This window comes from Antedon bifida, chromosome 9, assembly GCF_963402885.1.
Source record: "Antedon bifida chromosome 9, ecAntBifi1.1, whole genome shotgun sequence".
Lineage (NCBI taxonomy): Eukaryota > Metazoa > Echinodermata > Crinoidea > Comatulida > Antedonidae > Antedon > Antedon bifida.
The window spans coordinates 16,877,424-16,897,496 of NC_136234.1; the positions used below are offsets into that span (position 1 = coordinate 16,877,424).

General features: G+C 34.1%; 2 protein-coding genes across 3 annotated transcripts in view; one reads left to right on the forward strand and one right to left on the reverse strand.

The window, feature by feature from the left end:
* LOC144851613 (rab3 GTPase-activating protein non-catalytic subunit-like) overlaps window positions 1-20,073 on the forward strand; it is a 194,146-nt gene that overhangs the window by 130,573 nt on the left and 43,500 nt on the right. The window lies entirely within an intron of this gene.
* LOC144851630 (glycoprotein hormone beta-5-like) overlaps window positions 11,100-20,073 on the reverse strand; it is a 234,143-nt gene continuing 225,169 nt past the window's right edge. For both annotated transcript variants that reach the window (XM_078709193.1, XM_078709192.1), the window contains exons 2-4: window positions 16,964-17,176; window positions 11,238-11,506; window positions 11,100-11,145 (exon numbers count right to left, since the gene is read on the reverse strand). In XM_078709193.1, coding sequence (XP_078565319.1) covers window positions 11,303-11,506; window positions 16,964-17,164 — 405 coding nt within the window. In that variant the 5' untranslated portion in view covers window positions 17,165-17,176 and the 3' untranslated portion in view covers window positions 11,100-11,145; window positions 11,238-11,302. The remainder of the gene's footprint in view (window positions 11,146-11,237; window positions 11,507-16,963; window positions 17,177-20,073) is intronic.

A 20,073-nucleotide genomic window follows, 5' to 3' on the forward strand; every position in this document is an offset into this window, starting at 1 on the left:
TGAGAACCTTAAATTGTTGCGCAGGGTGGACGGCACGAACCCATGATTTCCAGGGCTACATGCCTGGTAATTATACCGAGACCATCAGTTTCATGTTAAATTTAATCTGAAATAAGCAACGAGTTACACTGCAAAGTAAAGTAATAATAATTTTACGGCTAACACGAAGTTACAAGTACTGTATAGGTATATAACAACAAACATCATCGCAGTTAGTTGTTCTCGAGCGGAAGCCACGATGAGAGAATGTTTTTCTGGTCGGCCTATTCAGAAAACAACAACAAATGTTTTACGATATCTCTGTGCTAAAATGCAATTACACCGTCATTATTAAGAGAGAAACTGAATGCGTTAAAACTAATAATTATTAGTAATTAGTGTTACCCCACGCTGGAATTTTGTTTTTATAGACTAGGTTCTCTCTCATAACGTTGATGAATAATTCCTAAAAGTCTCGCTTCGGTGCGACAGAGACTAATGTTCTTAGAACAGTCATCTGTAACCTGTTTTAAGGTGAAAAGTCCGTAACAATGATTATCTAGCTATAGTGATGTTTTTAACTGAAGAACGTCACTCTGATTTTTTTTGTTTATAATTAGAAACGTCCACTTTATATCTCATTACGAAGGGATTAACAATCGTAAAGCTTGGTTCTCGTTAGGATTACACATCTGGCTAGAACAATTTCAAACTATGTTTGATAAATTATACTTGTTGTAACAAAGTGGTACGTTAAGTGACGTAGTGTGTAGGCTCTATACCCAAGGAAGAATAATTTCACTCTTCCCTGCTATACTGAAATTAGTAAAAAAGATAAATATTTTGGCACATTTGGCGTTTCATACGAAACAACGGCTGGTGGACTTAACATACAAAAGACAATAATTACAGACTTGGGGCAAGCCTAAGTGACGTATTGAAAGGTTGTTGATGATGACTTAGAATCACGACGGAAAGATTATTATTGCCCCGATTGAGCTTTTCGTAGCAACGATTAAGCTTTCTGTAGCAACGATTGAACCCGGAATCAATGCGTTATTACGTTTACATTTAAATATTGCGTCATAAGGAATTGTTTATTTGGTCAAAGCTTTTAAGATGTGGTTAAATACCTTTACCATTGCATATAATAGCGCAGCTATTGACAAGTTGAAGATGGACCCGTTATGAATTATCAAGATTTCACTTTCATTGTTTTGTAATAACTCATTATTATTATTATTAATTCAGAAAGTATCGACACGGGTAAAACGGTTGATAAATTACTCCGTTTTCAGTGTTCTCGTGTAAAACAAGCTTACCTTACCTCACCTATCCTCTTCGGGTCGAGTTTCCCAAAAGACTACAAGAATCTCTCTCCAGTGAATTCTGTTTTTAGGTTTAACTTTAGCTTCATTCCATGATCTCCAGAAATATATATTTATGTATTTTTGCATAATTAAAATTTAAAGATTTAAAAAAATTAAATTTTGCAGATTTTTTCTTCTTTCAAACTTGCATGCGAACTAATATCTCATTTCATAATCATCTCATAAGACATTTATATTATGATGTAGGCCTAATATAAATAGTGAAACATCTTAGCAACTACAGCTAAGTGGATATAATCATAGTTTAATGTTCCAATTAAAACATTTCATTTCATTCCTGTTGTGTTTATATAATATACATATAGTATTATTAAATAATCACGTATTTGGCAATTGTGAATTACTTTTATAAAAATATAGCGTGTGATGACGTCACGCGCGTAGGTGCATTCACGATATTCTCTCATCATTAAATTTGGATAACAATAAAAAATGTTGTTACAAAACACTCATACTTGACGTCTATGATCTTGTATCGATTTAGAATTTAATTTAATAGCGGAACTTATTCCGGTATGATGACCGTCTATGTGAAGAGCTATGTTGACATCTATAATTGAATTGTTTTCTTGGATTGGACGGATCAAGGCAATCTAACAACAGGACACTGAGCTCGCCTTGCCAAGATATGTACTCGCAACAGTCCTTTGATCTTATATCTGGCTGCGACAAATACCAACAGTACTGTACTATATTCTCCGCGGCGTGCGGTGTCTGGAAATGGAACTGATCGTGTCGCAGCCATAGATACACCCTTTGATCTCCGAAGCTCAGCATTCTGTTATTAGATTGCCTTGGACGGATGACTATCAAGTTAGGCCTACAATACGAGTTCGAGGCTCGGTTGTTGACATTTTTTTACTCTCGTATTTCCACGTTGCATGGTTTTTATTATGTGTTACAACATTTTTTTTAAATTATTTCTTCTGGAACCGAATTCACTGATTGATTTATGTTTTCCCTGTAGAGTACTGAACTCATCATGCCACAACAAGTCACCGTTACAAAATATTATGATAGTGAGCCCTCTGTCGATATAGCTTAGTATTTTGTGTGAACTCATGGTTGTATGAGTTTTTGCAGATACTTCGAAGTCTTTAATTAGTGGCCTAATGTTTACGAAAATAAATCCATTTTTATTCTTTAAAATAATAAATTAAAATACTAGTAACCAAACATGTTTGTCTGGGATGTCTACACGGCCTATAAAAACAATTATAGAAACATTTTGACCAAGCAAAGATTTCTCATCTCGTAGGCCTATCAAGCGTGTGCAAACGCAGCGCCGAAAAAACATACCGTAGTGCAAACCCGGAGTTTTCTCCGGCCACCGAACTAGATGATGTAGGCTATCGTTTCACTGTGATTTAAGTGTCAACTGTTATCTCATCATGACTAACCACGCTAACAAATGTATTGATGTTGTCGAATATTCAATACAACATGTTCGTTATGCTTTATGAGAAATCCTAGTCGTGAAATAGTTCCATCCCTCTTAAAGGCTTAACACTTCCTTTTCTCCCTTATTCTTCAGATGTCTGGTAATTGATTACTTAAACAAATGTTTTGAATAACTAGGGCATTGTTAGTAACCAGTTTATCTTGCTACTGTTGCAGTGATGATTTGCCAGAGGAGGTTTTGTTAGTATGGACTTAATGTGATTGTTCTATTTTAATGTTCTTAGAAATAGTTGTTTGACAAATGCCGCTTTCATTCGTCAAGATATTTGTACACAATATAACTGACTATGAACTGTATTTAAGTAAATTAATGTTTTGATGTAATGGTAAATGTATGTAAATAGACTCCCAACTACAGACTTCCATGATATGGAGTTGACTGAACTGTAGGCTAATTCTGTTCGAATAGGACTCAAAACATATACCGATGCTTTGGTGGTTCCGTCGCTAAGCTAAATTCTCCCTCTCAAATATTTTGTTGAAATATCATGCTTTTGTGTGTTTTATTCAAGCGACACGCGAGGCCCGTCCATTTGTATTGCTTCCTCTCATTACACTCGATGAATACACGCGAGTATCATATGTGTTATTCTGTAGCATATGATTTGATGTGAACGTGTGGTTTATGTAATACATTAATCTTGTTCTGTCGCATGGAAAGTTCCCAGAGATTATACTCGGCTTGTATCTAAGATAGATGAGTGTCAAATAAGTTCGTGACGTAACAGACGATAGGTGGCGCCTTCTGAAAGTCTCCTTTTCCAACGTTTGTAGATGAATCTTTTCAGTAGATTATCATTGAACGGATTTAAATTCTAGTTTCATTTCCATCAGACATAATACAAGTGATTATTTGGAATCTATCAAGTACATTAAAGTCAATTATTACCTCATTCCAGACTTTTTAACATGAGCTTGATGATAGGTGGCGCCCTACAAATCATCAGTTTGAAAACGTTTTTCACAGTAGTTTTGTCACTTTCTTGTAGACTAAACTGATTGGACCGTTGTTTAATAGGCGTGGTTAAAACATCTGATGTTTACTACTATGTTCAGTGAATATAAAATGTTATGTTCTGCTGTTTTGCAGCTCTTTAGAATCATCACTTTCTTGAAAATCAATGTTATTGTATAGTAAGGGCGAGCATTGCTACTAAATGTGGATGCAAAATTGCCTCGAAAAATGAAAGATATGGATACGTGATGTAAACCTATAGATAGAACGTGATTGTCGTTAATAATCGGTCACTTTCTGTCTTGCTTACAAAGTACAAGTCCGTCATAATATAAATTGTTCAAACCGAATACAGTTGATATTCCGTCAGTTTTCTTATGTAGACACAGTCAGTCATTATCGCTTATCTGGTCAGCGATGTGTTCATACTATCTTGTTATTGGACTGTTAGTCAATTGGTCGCCCGATGCTCGGTTGGTCAGTCATTCAATTAATGATTGGGCCTGGCTTTTCATTTATCAATTTCTTTTAATTAATCATGGATCAATTGTTATTAGACAGTTTTTTTATATTATATCTTCTTTGTACTAATTGTTGTTGTCCTTTGCATTTTCTTTATATTGTTGACAGTTTTCAAAACACGTCTCTATTATCTTAATTGATGGACAAATAAAATATACTATGACTATGACTATTGATTATGGATAAATTGTTAGTTAGACATTTGTTTTCATATTATATCTTCTTTGTATTAATTGTTATTCTCCTTTACATTTTCTTTATATTGTTGACAGTTTTCAAAACAAATCTCTATTATCTTAATTGATGGACAAATAAAATATACTATGACGACTACGGTATGACTAAATAATATGACATTTTGAGATTTTAATTGTTCTGTTGTAGAAACTACAAAATAATTCCACAACCAACTTCCTCCTTCTTCGTCGTCAACTGGCTGCTAGTAACAAATAATCTAAGCCTGTCACTTAGACTTTGAAAACTAGCAGTCATAAGCCAGGGACGTCATACTCACACTTACCAATTTAAAAAGAAAGATTTTAAAGTATTTGAAAAACATTTGGGGATTAAATTCTATCGATTTTAAATAATAAAAATCATTTCTTTTTCTACGAGAATCGTTTCAAGAAAAGATTTTCAGAAACATCAATTTATAGCTTACAAATGCCATAGTTTTCTTCACTTGTATCAGGCTTGCTGTCCATCGGGTATAGAAGTTGACGCATGCGTACAAAAGCTGTAGGCATGTTTGTATTTATAGCGTTTGTGCTTTGAATTTGTTTAAACATTTAAAACATTAACGTTAGATTGGTATATTAAGAGGCGTTTTCGTTAAGCGTGCCATACAAAGTAACTCCACCCAACGCAAAAGTGCCTAATCTCCTCTAACGGGTGATTATTAGCATACTCATACAAGTTATTTTCTATGACGTCAGCTCGATAGTAAAGAGGCACTTAAAGCACGTATGACATTTACGCATGCGCATATTAGTATAGTATTACTGCTCATTATTTCAAAAATGCTTGTCACAAATTGATATATTGATATAATGTATTAATCCTATTACTTTTCGTTGCATCTCGAAGAAGACCTCTACGTAAGTAGAGCGATTTTTCTATTTAGAGGTCAATGTGGCATAGATTTGTTTATTGCGCGCCCATTCTCACCCGCCATCCGTTCCTATTTTAGATCTACAGATAATCATTAATAATATGAGCAATGGTAATTGCATTGTTACTGTTAAGGTATGACGGTTTGACTTTCATAACCTTTGTCAAATAGATCAGTGCAAAACATGACAAGACACTTTAAATTGTGTTCATTCCAATCGGCTTATTCAAATGAGGTTAGATTTGATAATTATATTAATATGCGCTCTTTAGTGCGTTTTTGCACAACGCAGAAACAAAGTAAATTTTAATATAGGTCTTGTCAGTCACAATGTTCGTTTATAATGAAGAAATGCTGAAATTTGTTCCTTCATGTATCGGGCGAAACTCATTTATATTGCCTATGATTTTGGAAATGTTGTGTAAGGATGAAAAGAATCACAGCCTCGGATCTGACTACTCCTATATTTTCCATTAATGGCTATAGCTACATACTATTACTTTGGCTAGCATTGATGTGTTGGTGGGGTTACAGAACTGTATTAAATCTCGAGTTACCTGTATCTTCAATTGGACAGAATTATTTAATAGCACGCCCTCTGTTGATCTATGTCATTTGCTACGTATTTCGGTCAATTTCTGAGCGTTTAATTTCTATTTTTGTATTGAAAGTTAGCAACTTATAAGTAAATTATGATGAATTAAATTGTTCATGTATTGAGTTAATGAGCAAAATGGTGTCCTTAAATGCATTTTGAGTCGCTGTCTGCCCTAGTAAATGTAGTCATTTACAGTTTACACGATACATTTTATATGTCTCTACTTATTATTTATTATTTTTTAGCCTACGGTTGTTCTAATAATCAACAGTACTTTACCCAGAGTAAATTACTACACATTTCGCTAATCACAACGCTTGTAAAAGTGTTTATATTTTCATTAGGACTAAAGTATTAATAGGCACGTTCGTAGAAAATGACGTCTCAATTTTAAAGATTAGTTTGTAATGAAAGTTCTACTACGAATCTCGAATTGCTTGATATGGTTCTCATTAGGACGCATGCGCAAGGATGTATAGCCCGTGAAAACAGAAGTAATCACAAGCGATAGTTGATGATACTGTAGGCCCATATGTAGTTGGTTCAGTAAGGGAAGAGTAAAATTACATTAATACATACATTAAGATGTATTGTCCCCCTGAAAAATAATTTTTTCAATTTTGTTTGTTGAATATGCCATTTTAATGTTACATAATAGTTATCGACTTTCCAAAAATTGGATGTAAACAAAATTTATTTACCTGAAGAAACTGTAATTTAAAGCAATAAATAGTAAAATTGGCTGCCAGCCAATGGATTTTTGGTCGAATTTAACTATTTATTATGTTATTTTATAAGTGAAAACATTATTTGTTTTTGTTTTTCTTCTATGGAAGTGATTAACCTTATTAAAATTACAAAATCACCTAATCAAAGTATGAATTAATTAACCTTCATTTTTTATGTTTTTTGGGGGACAATACATCTTTAAGGAAGGTACGCGCAATTAATTCTTGAAACCATGTATGGAGTTGCAAAGTGACTCACAAACTTTTTTTCTTTTGTCTTGTTTACTCATTCACTGATGAAGCTATACAGTAAATCAACAGCTTAGTAAATCATATCGTAGCAAGCGCGCTTCGCAAAACAAATCATTTTTGCTTTGCTTTAAGTCATGCTTTTTTTAGATGAAGAAGTCCATTCAATAAGATAAAAAGAACTAGTTTGATAAATAAAGCATCGGTGTTTCACTTAAGCACTTCTTAACTATCTTGACTTAAGTAAAATCAGGCCCGTAAGATCTCCCATCTCCTTTCCCCTAGTCACATTCTGTCGTATTGCTTTATATTATTTATCAATACTAGCCCTCAGCTGTATTGTATTACTTTATCAATCAGTTAAAAGCAATCTTCAACTAAAAACACATGTTTCAAGACCCATGGGATGCTCGAGTCTAAAATAAACTTTGAGATTTTTCTAATTAAAATTGCATAAATATTTTATTTTAGAGCATATGAAGCCATAAATCTCCTCCCACACTGAGTTCAGATAATCAGGCTGTCGTATTAAGCTTGGTTCACACTAAAACTTGGTTACCACACCACATTGACCAATCACAAGTGACAGTTCGAATAATCAATCGCTTTTGATTGGTCAATTCACCTGCGTTGCGGATTACAGTACTTCCTTGCATTGTTTCTAAAACCTGGTTTCCACTAGAACGCAACGCAAGGACGTAAACGTAACGCAAGCGAGTTGACCAATGACAAACGACAGTTCGAATAATCCATCGCTTGTGATTGGTCAAATCCCTTACGTTGCGTTACGCCGTTGTGTTGCGTCTCTAGTGTGGGAACGACGCATTACTGCGACAACCAAGCTTTGGATGGAACGCAAGGACGTATTCCATGTAACGCGATAATTTGACCAATCAAAAGCGACAGTTCGGATAATCCATCGCTGGTGATTGGTCAAATCACTTGGGTTTCGCGAACGTACATCTTTGTGTTGCGTTATAGTAGGAAACAAGATTAAAGTCGTTTATTTAGGAAAGAGTAATGTCATAGAAGAAAACCATTTTATAACGATACCTATAATATAATACAGATTATTAAGGGACCTAACAGAATTTATATTTAACAGTGGTGTTCCTTACTGGACGTTTGTCGTTTGCACTCGTTCGTTTCACACGAAACGGTATCTTTAAAATGTCTCCTACATAATGGAGTGTCCCAAAGGAGATTACTGTATTTTATTAGATAGGGTTTATTAAACCACCAGTCGTCTAGTGGATGCGTTCATCTTTACTAGGCCACATTATAAGGGTATAATGATTCAATGAACCTTTTTAGTTCATATAAAAACTAGAACATCTCTAACTCTTCCCACAATCGATCGATTCATACATCGATGACGAGTATCAATTACATTGCATTTTGAATTTTATTATAAAGCCCCAAACAATTGCATTGAGAATAAATAACACGTCACATAAACAAATTCGCCGAGACCTAGATTAAACCGATTAAGGTTGTTTCTTACCATCACTGATTTATCATCGTCAATATCAAATTCGTATAGATATTCACGTAAAGTTTTGAGTATCAATTAATTGAATATCTAGGAAATGAATTTATGGTCGTTACGTGGTTGATAAAATTCAGATACATCTAACATACGAAACGAAATTCTAAGATTGTTTTACTTATGCACACGTTTCGTACGCTATGTATTAATTATTATAAGCCCATCCGAATCGAAATAATTTGGCTGTGTAATAAACGCACTTTCGGAAAACATAATATCTATAACTCTCTGATTATTCTGAGATGATGATTATTATAATAGCCAACACATGTGGATACTAAAACTAATTTGTTATAATTTTGTTTCACGGGTAACGCTACATTGGTCACATCACATGTATCTACTTAAAACACGGAAAATAAAAAATTCATTTGTCCTATCGATATTTATTTTATAAAAACATTCAAACCTGACAGGTGGCAATTTATGTTCCAGACTGCATTTCGACTTAATATTGGTGAAAAAATGCATAATTTGGCACACATGGCGTTTCATACGTATAATACGTCAGCCCATTGGGATACAACACATACTAAACTACAGACTTGGGGCAAGTCTACAAAGCAACATAGATGGCCTCAAATCAAGCCGAATTGTAACGGTGTTTGGTAACATAAGCTATCACAACAAAGATCCAACAGCGTTAGCTGTTAACTCATGATTGTGTAAACTAAAGCACTAGAGGCAAGCACACGATTCTGCAGGTGTCATTAGATAATATCTAACCGACTATTGCAAGTCAGTTAAATACAAGTCTAGGTGCATTATATTAAATACATGTTATCTCTGTCAGTAGCTTCTATTTCCAGACAAGGTTTAACGTTAACATGTGTATCAATTTATTCCTAATACCCAATGCACGATAACTAATAACATCTGCAAAATCGGATGAATCAAGGCGTGTGGAACGGATTTAACCTGATCCGAATCGTATCAGAGTTACATCCGATAATAATTCCGATAAGTTTCAGCGGTATATCCGATGTTCTCACTATGCATGAAATGTTCACATAATAATAATAATAGAAACACAGTGATTATAATGAAGACGTTTAGTAGTCCGGTAATTAATTGTGCAGCACTACTTCTTTTTGTCATTATTGAAGTAATGGACATGCCTGTGGCCATTCATGAATATTACACAGTGTAAGTGAATCAGTTTTATACTAGCAAACCTGTGTTGTAGCAACGAACATGTTACTCGTGATTATCTGCCAAAACAAGCCATTACTAAAGGCAATGAAAACACAATTATGACTCAAAGAGTAATGGATGAACCTGCTTCAGATATTAGAATATTAAAACTTAATTGTCACACTTCCAAGTATCAAATTCGTATATTTCTGTATTTGAGTGATTGAATATGTATTACTCCCATACAAATATGTTATGGAACATTTACGCTGGCGTTACACTACCGTAATAAATCAAGTTTTTTTTTTTAAACGAGTTTTTTAAGTTTCAATGTTATTGTTATTTTTTGTCATGTCAGTTTACTGGAACATTATGATCTGTTACTCTCAAATCTTAATGAGGTATTTATATTCTAATCATTGTATTTGGCCTACATATTGTTCATTTAATGCTTACACGCCTTGAGGTGGTTGAATGTAATATATTTAATAGCGTTTAAACCGTAATAATTCAAGCCGTGTCGTAGGCGGGGTCGAACACACTTTTTTGTACATGGAAATGGTGGGAGCCATTTTAGCAAAAACTCACATTCCAAGACTCATCTTCAACAACCATGGGCGTGGTCTATACAACTCATGGATACGTCACTATTACTACAGTATACAGCTTGATTCCCACTAGGACCCAAAAGGCAAAGGAGCGTAATAAACGTAACATAAGTAGTAGATTGTCAAATAACTTGCGTTGCGCTTACGCCCGTGCGTTGCGTCCATTCAAACACAACGTTAAGCTTGGTTCCCACTAGGAAAAAACGCAAGAACGTAAACGCAACGCAAGCGTTTTGACCAATGACAAGCGACAGTTCGAATAATTCATCGCTTGTGATTGGTAAAACAAATTGCGTTGCGTTACTTCCTTGCGTTGCGTCTCTAGTGGGAACCGAGCTTTAGGCCTCAGTTTTTATTTATCGTAATACCAATATATGTTGTTATAACTTAAATCGAATAAGATCGAATTTTAATGCTTGTAAATGGACTTTAACAAATCCATATCCTTCATTCGTGTTATTTTACATTAAGTGGTATCGAGTTAGAAAAATGTTTATAATGTGTTAATGTTTAGTAACAAAACCCACTAAGACGCTCAAAGCTTTTAATAATCAAAAACATTTATTTCATTTCAAGAACACAACTTTCAAAAATGAATAGAATAATTAAGAGTTTGTTGTTAGATATTTGGAGGTTTGTTATTGTTGAATATCCATGCCGCAAATTGGCGACGGTACGTTTGTACAAGCGTTGTTCAGCAGTTCTTCGGGTATACGTGTATACGTGTATACAATTAGCTTTGAATTTCAAGTTTGCAGAAATCAAAGTAAATCCACATATCTAGAATGAATAGATGAATTTTGTCCATGGTCTATTTGCCCGGCTATAGATAGTTGCCTGTGAGTTATGTATACGCAGAGGTTGTCTTGGAAGCTGCAATAGTAACTGGTAATTTCCATGTTACAGTGCTATTCGCCCGGTGGTCGGTTATCTGGGCCATATGCGCATTTAGGTTGTCTTGGAAGCTGCAATAATAACTGATCTGTCCATGGTGTCTGCTATTCGTCCGGCAACCGGTTATACGTAGTTGTCTGGGCGGTATGCGTACGCAGATTCTGAAGAACTTGGGGCTTTACATACGCATGTGACTGCGTTTATATACGTGTAGGTTGGGTCTACGCCATTTGCGCAATTACTCAGTGTTTTTGTAGCCGTCGTGTATGTATCATAGTAACACATAGGATGGAAGGCGGCCGTGTATGGAGGTTCCAACTCCGGAATCTGAAAGAAAAAAATAATATTTTAATTTACGTCACAACTATTTGAATGTAAAGTTGGCGCAATTAAATTTTTGAATAAGCCAGAACTGAATTAAAATGCGCGCGCAACCTCACCAGTTTTCTGTATATTAACTAGAGTGACCAGGTTTAAGATTGAATGAATAAATGCAGTACCCATTTCCCCACCGTCCTTATCAACCTAATAATGGTGTAGATGGTATAGTAAGTAAGTTGGTGACGGTACTGTTTTATGTAGTCTGGGTTCCAGAAGGAGTTTTGACTTAATTTTAGTAAAATGTATTTTGGCACATATGGCGTTATACAGTATATATATACTATTTGAGCTTGATTTTCAGACAAAAATCGAAACGTCGACTGGTGGAATTACATAAAAAAGACAATAAATACAGTTGATGGTACATGGTGTAGATGATAAGGATGTTTGGAATGGTGAGCTAGCTGGTGTAACGAATTTGATGTTGAAGATATTATAGGGCCAGATGATGAATGTGGTACGGATGATTCGTGTCATTTGTATATACACTATGGTTGAGACGTACTGTTACGCCTACATGAAAAGTAGTTCCTTAATAGATCCTTAATTCACAATGGAGTAATAAAACGGAATTAAATGAAAAAAAAAATGTCTTTGTAAACGTCATTATGAAAACAAGCTGGCTTTTAGGAGAAGTTCGAAATTAACCACATCCGGAAATCAAATGGAAAATACGCGTTAGTTTAATTTCTTATGAAAAGAGAACTAATTCAGGAAACCAAATTACCGATTGTACACTATCAATGATTTATTGAAGTACATCATTAATTTAATATTCACAAATAATATTGATTAATATAATAATATTATTGTCTTTTGAAGTAGAAAACAATACTAAAGCTTTGTCTACACTATCAAACATTATGTGACAAAAAAAATGTGATGTGCCAATATTATAGACATGATGATGTCATATCACTACCATATTTGGGTATATCACTACCATATTTGGGCACATCATACTTTGTGTTGTCCAACTAGCTTGTGATAGTATAGAGCTTAAGGTTGTAGTAAGCCGACAAGAAACTGCAAATGCTGTTTACTGTTACTAGACATAATACCGTACTAAAATCGGATGGGGAATGATGGTAGTAGTAGTATAGTATATAAAGGAGCCGAAGAGCCGACGGATACGATTTCGGAAATAAATAACTGTGAAATAAACAAATTAAAAACAACTTATGTTCACCCGTTTCATACCCGTTCCCACTTTTTTTTACAATTGCATTTTTTTACCAGTCTGAAACACTTTCCTAGAGTTGACAATGCTTTTAAGTTGATGATGAATCTTAGTATTTTTCTGGGTTATATTTCTGACCTTTCCGGAGTTTCTTTCAATTAAATATTTGTCAATACTAATGTTCTGTTCAGTATTCGTTACGTTACAGATGTGTATTTGAGAGAGACCCGTAAAGAGCTGTTTGTACAATAACCATCATGTTTAATAATGATTTACTGACTTCTAGTATTGTTGTATTAATGTTTATGAGACTAGTTGGGTTAGTTAACAGTAACCTATTTCACACATTTCTTGTGAAACAGTAGAGATCAATAAAAATGGTTTTGCAGACCAATTATTCCTAAAATAGCAAGCTGGTAAATTTGCGAAATTTATATTTAATTTTATTAATTAGACTTTGTTTTCCGTGGGTGACCCAAAACATCGGAAGCTGACAATTAGTGGGGCACTTACATAGGCACAATACGTGTCACATACATAAAAAGTGCAACATACACACAGAAGATAGTGCATACAAAATAGCAAGATAAAAATGCCCGAGGCCTCCAGCGTTGGAGGGCCACTTTGGGTCCCTAAACCAGGGGCCTCAGGCCTCTGCGTTACGCCACTGGCACAGAGGATGATAGATCCTATGTAAATGAGGTGTTCTGCTGTATTATGACTCGGCGTTTCCATTTGACCTTTTTACTGTGCTTTATTATTGTCATAGATCTTTTTATATAACTCATTCATTGTTTTAAATTACTTTTCCGAGAGAACTATAAAAAGCGCTAGTTTGTTTATTGAATAAACTATACACCACTATTAGAAAACAAAACCCAATTCTCGTTCTATATATATAGTATTAATAGATGGTGACTATTTTTTATGATAACAGATTTAATCTATTTTGATATGTGTAATTGAGAAGTTTTGGCTTTGTTGGTATTGTTATTGATAATTAAATAGAAACTATAAAAAATATATGTTACTAGTAAAATGGATGAATATTTCGAATCGAGATTTTATTGTCACACTATCAGTGGTCATAACACGTTGCCATATAAGTGTGACGTTCGCCACAAATGAGACCTTTTTCATAAAACGCTAATTAGATAAGATAAACAAAATAACAATAATTCTAATGCAGACTCGTTTGTGGTTGTGGCAATATACACAAGAAAAACAATTATCAATCAAATTTGTTAGACATGTCAATATTATGTATTCTACTTCGGAGAACTGTTTTAATGTTCATAGCACGTTTTATTGTTTTAGCTCACACGTAAATCACGCATATGTAATCGCGTAAAGCTTGGTTCCCACTAGAACGTTTCGCAAAGGACTTGGGAACCAAGCATTACAATAATTGTGTTTGCCCCCGCCTGCGTGAAATCAAACCTACGATGTTTGCAGCACTATTGCGTCGTCGGTTCCCACTTGTGATTATACAATACAGCACTTTGCGTCAATACGTCGTTGTGTTGCGTAACATTACGTCGATAGACGCCACGCAACGGCGTAAGCGAGTCGACCAATGATTAACGACAGTGTGTATAATCGATCGCTTGTGATTGGTCAAAGTACTTGCGTTGCGTTTACGTCCTTGCGTTACGTCTTATAAGCTTGGTTCCCTCTAGAGACGCAACACAAAGACGTAGACGCAACGCAAGCGAGTTGACCAATCACACGCGACTGTTCGAATAATTCATTGCTTGTGATTTGTCAAATCACTTTGCGTTGCGTTACGTCCTTGCGTTGCGTCCTAGTGGAAACCAAGCTTTAATCGTGATTCCCACTAGAACGCAACGCAACGACGTATCGACGCAAAGTGCTGTATTGCGTAATCACAAGTGGGAACCGACGACGCAATAGTGCTGCAAACATCGTAGGTTTGATTCCACGCAGGCGGGGGAAAACACAATTATTTAAGGGCATTTTCTTACGTTGCGTCGGTTGCGCTCGTCCCAGGATGTTTATATTATCATATGTTTGAGAGGATTACACTGGATCAATGCAAATTAAAGACACACTGTTTTATTGATCACGTGTACACTTAATGATCCATCATTTTGTCTTGTGTCTTGACGTTTACTGTCATTTCCGCCAATACTTTAAGTCCCATTATTAACACCATTACGAGACTCGCAAACCCACACCTATAATAAGCTCTGGGTGTTATTAACTGATTCTTCAACTCCAGCACTGACGTTGATTTACATTTAAATGTTGCTAGAGTCATTTAATTACACCTTCTCGATCAGTCCCAGCTACTTATGGTATTTCTGCGATAATTGGTATACGTGTGTTGCAAACATACCGTTTCAGGCGACCGTATATCAATCAATATCAATGCAAATAATGTTTGTATTCTATCATGCTGTCTCAATGACTCACCTTAACTGTCAGTGAAAATAATAAATATTGGAATTTGATTTTAATTTACGTGTGTTATTGGTATTAAATATAGTCGTATAGAAAAGAATAATGTTTCAGGCGATTGCACACACGACTTATTACCGTCGATACTATTTTATATTCAATTAATTTTAAAAATCGAATATACAATATACAGCTAAATAATAAAAATAATAAATCCTTTACGCGTGGGGGTACGATTGAATTTCGAGGGCTAACATTCTCGAATATGTGCTTGCCCCCCTCACATGTGTCTGTATGTCACACGTGAGATAACTATTATTACTGAATAGTTAGTAGTTATTTTATTTAAGTTTAAAACATGTATCTTAAAGATGTATTGTCCCCCAAAAACATGAAAAATGAAAATTAATTAAGTCAGACTTTGAATATGTTGTTTTTTAGTTTTAATAAAGGTAATCACATCCGTAGGAAAAAAACGATGTTTTCAATTATAAAATGACAAAATAGATGGTTAAATTCAACCAAAAACCCATTGGCTGGCAGCCAATTGACACTTTTTTTATTTAAATTACAGTTTTTTCAGGTAAATTCCTGTCCAATTTTTGGTCAAAGTGGATAACTATTATGTTACATTAAAATCACATATCCAAAAAAAATTTGTTATGGACAATACATCTTTAAAGATATGTTATTTTAATTTATAAGATGAAATTCTTCAAATAGTAAAACTACTTCTCAATAATCTAAATTAAACAATATAATGCCGTAGATGACATTCACTGGATCTCAATTGAGATTTTTTTTAAGTAACCAAAAAGCTAAAGCAAAAACATAAAAGTAAAAATATGCCGCCAGAGGCAAAATATGAAGCTCCCGTTACAAATATTTCTTCCATAATCTTTGTTGAAAATCATAAAAATCAAGATCATGAAAGAAAGAGAAAAATAAGTTAATTATGTACCGACCGACCGACCGACTTTCATTTAATTTATTTTGTAAGAAAAGAACAAATACATAACAAAACAAAAAACAAAACAAAAAAGAGTTCAAAATCCAAAAGACCGGTTGACCAAAAAGCGAAATTAATCACTGTCAAGTGGCTCACCAAAATGGAAAATGAAAAGAGCATAAAATTCTTAAAGATATATTGTCCCCGTGAAAAAATAATTCTTTAAAAAAAAAGAAAAAAATCAATTTTAATGTTACCTAATAATTATTCACTTTTACCAAAATTTGGATCGGGAAAAAAAATGATTTTCCCTTTTTTAACTTTATCTTTATTCAACCTACAAATAACCTACTCAAAGTCTGATTTAATTAATCTTCATTTATCATGTTTTTGTGGAAAATACATCTTTAATATGAAACTGAACAAGCTAATTAGGCCTACTGTATCTTAAACCCCTTTTGTTATTTTTAAATTTAAACAGAAAAATTAAGCACTATGAAATTCAATTAATTTTACAGATATTAACTTCTATGTTACTTCAGAAATTATTGTATTTTTATGGGTTATTTGTCATATTTTAAAATAGATCGACCAATGAAAGATTACAATTTTAATATACAATATAGCTACATTATTTCAGATAAAGTAGTAGTAGTAGTCTAAAAATGTTACATACAACATTGATAGCGAATTAGCAATTCGGGTACATATCCATGGCACGCCAGCATGAACTCAGACTTACCCGTTCCACTATGCTAAATCATGTAATATATTAAATAATTAAAAAGACACCTACATTTACATAACCATTCAGTTCCACTTTAATCAAATTAAATAAGATTAAGAATCTTACCTCATTTGAATCACAACGACCCCAGCATCCATGCACGTATATAACCTGGTCCTGGCACCCTGGCTTTGATGCTATATGTTTCATTTTTGTGTGTTTGAAACAGTCTGTCGTCGTGCTAGGATCTACAGAGTTCACTGTAGATATTAATACAAAAGGCAGCACGGCCAAAAAAGCATACAATCTTCGATGATCCATTCGCATAGTACTTCAGGCCTAAATGGAACAAAAAACACATTAAAGAATTCCCAGTTATACGCAACACTAAGTCTGCCGTGTGTCTAAGTACTGAAATTGCTGTTTCAATAAATCGCTCTCTTTGGTTCTGTATACGGCAGGTCATCCACGCATTAAGTATAGATGTTATTATCACGCCAAACACGTTCAATATTCCCAGGCTATTTGAGATTACAAACGGTATATCACAAATTCTGTCAGATTCTGACCATATTTCCTGATAGTACAGAAACAAAATAATGTATCTTAAAATACGATAGAGGTTAGGTTAGCAGTTTATTCATGCAGCAATGGCGTGCCATATTGTACCTGAACAATTAAACCGTGTGCAGATATACTAATTTGAGTTTCTTAAAGACTGTAAAGTTCATTCAGACGTTATCCAATGATTGTTCCTGTTTCTTGTTATTATGTTATGTGGTGATTTTCTATTGGCTAAAAGTATTTTTCTGACTTTCATGTTTTGTGCAACATATTAAATAAAAGTATGTCATGCAATAATGTATTATACATGCGGTATCTCAACTAGAACGAGAATGTTTGATTATGTTATAACTACACTGGCATGTATCAGATTCAAGGCGCGAACGAACGTTATACGCGCGTGTTCAAAAGCTGATGTAATATTGTGCGTATGTGTGTCTTGTTGTGGTACTACTAACGAATCGCTTAAATCTTCATCATGTTAATTATTATGACAGTTAAAATGAAAAATAAAATTAGTAGTTTGTAATGACAAACATTCACTTGACCTCTGACATATTGTGACATTAAGTCTGTATGTCAATATCAGTACTTGATTGTCTTTAGATGATTTATTAACTATACGTACATACTTACGGGCTCAATAATGGCCCTATGTATCAGACATATCCATAGGCAAGAAAATGTAAAGACAACAGTGTCAATAGAGTGGATAAAGAATGATGCCATGGTGAAAGTTGAAGAGTGATTAGAAGAAATGTAGAAGATGGAATCTACGCCTGCGTACTATCCTGGAACATCCCTTTAAGCTTGGTTCCCCTTTATGACGTAACGAAAGGACGTGCATGTAATACATAGTCATTTGACGAATCAGAAACGACGAGAGTACAGATGATCCATCACTTGTTACTATTGCGTTTACGTCCTTCGTTACGTCCTTCGTTACGTTACGTCCTTCGTTACGTTACGTCCTTCGTTACGTTACGTCCTTAGTATTTAGTTACGTTATCTCCTTCGTTACCAGACCTTGTTGTCACATACACTAGCCCAGTTTGTCAGTTGAGCTCGCGTCGTGTATCATTGAATGTGTACATCAAATTACGTATATTATATCATAGTAAAATAATAAATAAATAAAATAAATTTAATTTATTGAGAATGTATATCGAGTGATACAATATTACCGAACAAAAAGAACAGTTGAGTTCAATGGAAGTTCACCTTTTGTATCATGTTGGTTCATTGTGTTCAAACTTTTGTTTAACTTCACATTTAATATATTATATGTTGTATCGTTTTTTTTTAAGATGATGAAGATGAACCTGATTGGTAGACGGACTAGATCGACTTGGAGACATTGTAGGCCTAAATGTAAGCTTTCCATTTTTGTAGTATGTGATTATTAGGTATTTACCAAAGAGGAATTACCGTGCCGGTTTTATAGTTCGTATATTCGTCATACATTCGCTAAAAAAATATGAAATATATTATTATAGTATTTTGAATTATCATTTTTGGTGTTTTATTCGACTGCCAGAGTTCAAAGCTAATTAAAATGGACGCTGTATGAAATTATAAGCAGGTTATACAAAAAAAAAGCAGGCTGCCATACTAGCCTCAGAAAGACTTGGGCAGATTTAGATAATAATATGATAATCTTGGGTTTTCCCCTCCCAGAAGTAGAAAATCAACTATACCTATCAAATCTATCGTATATCTTTTGGATATTGAACCCCTTTCTTTTATTATTTGTGGTTTTTTAATTTTTTTTTTCTTTCTGATAAAATCAATAATGAAATGTACATATAACACAATATAGAAGACAACACTTAAAACCAAATTTTCAAAAATGCAAAAATAAGTATGGTGCTGTAAATACATTCTTATAAGAAACATTTAAAGAACCGATGCATAATTGATCAGATGTTTGATAAAGCACAATTACGTCAGAGTAGGGCAAACATCTGACCAATTACTTTACCTGACGCAAAGCTCATCCGCAGTAAACAATACATCACCATGTAAATCGTAATTGTTAGGCAAAATCGTTAAAAAAAATTTAAAAGAGCAAGGTACATAATTAATGTAATTGTGTGGTTTGTGCGTCTAATCTCAAAAGCGTTTATTTTAAAAGGATGTTTATTTGGTTAGTTTTCTATAAATTTTTTTACAAAACAAGTAATATATTACGTCAGTCAAATTATATAGAATGACAATTAAAACAATTTGGTTTTTGCTGTCGGAAGTACAGTAGATCGCGTCTTGATTAATAGGATATGTAGAAATAATCCACTCAATAAAATTCACATCCTTAATTTTCTATTATTAAAATTGATAATGCGAAGGCACAACCAGACCGATCATCAAAGGCGGGGCTGGTTTCTGAATTGATCTGTGTCTGAGCCGAGTAAAGGCATCAAACAATGTATGATTGATTGACATGAAAGAAAAACTGAACACAATAAGGACAATTCTATTCTTTCGGCTTTCAATGAATACAACCTAAAGATTACCACGCAGTTTACACGGCGCCAGCGTAATAACGTACGATTGCCTGCGTAATTGGATTACGTTGGATGCTATTGTACCTAAATCAAGTAAAAATGTCGTAACATGTATTATTTAATCCAATCAAATTCGTCCACTGCGATAACTTCAACAAAATTAGTGCC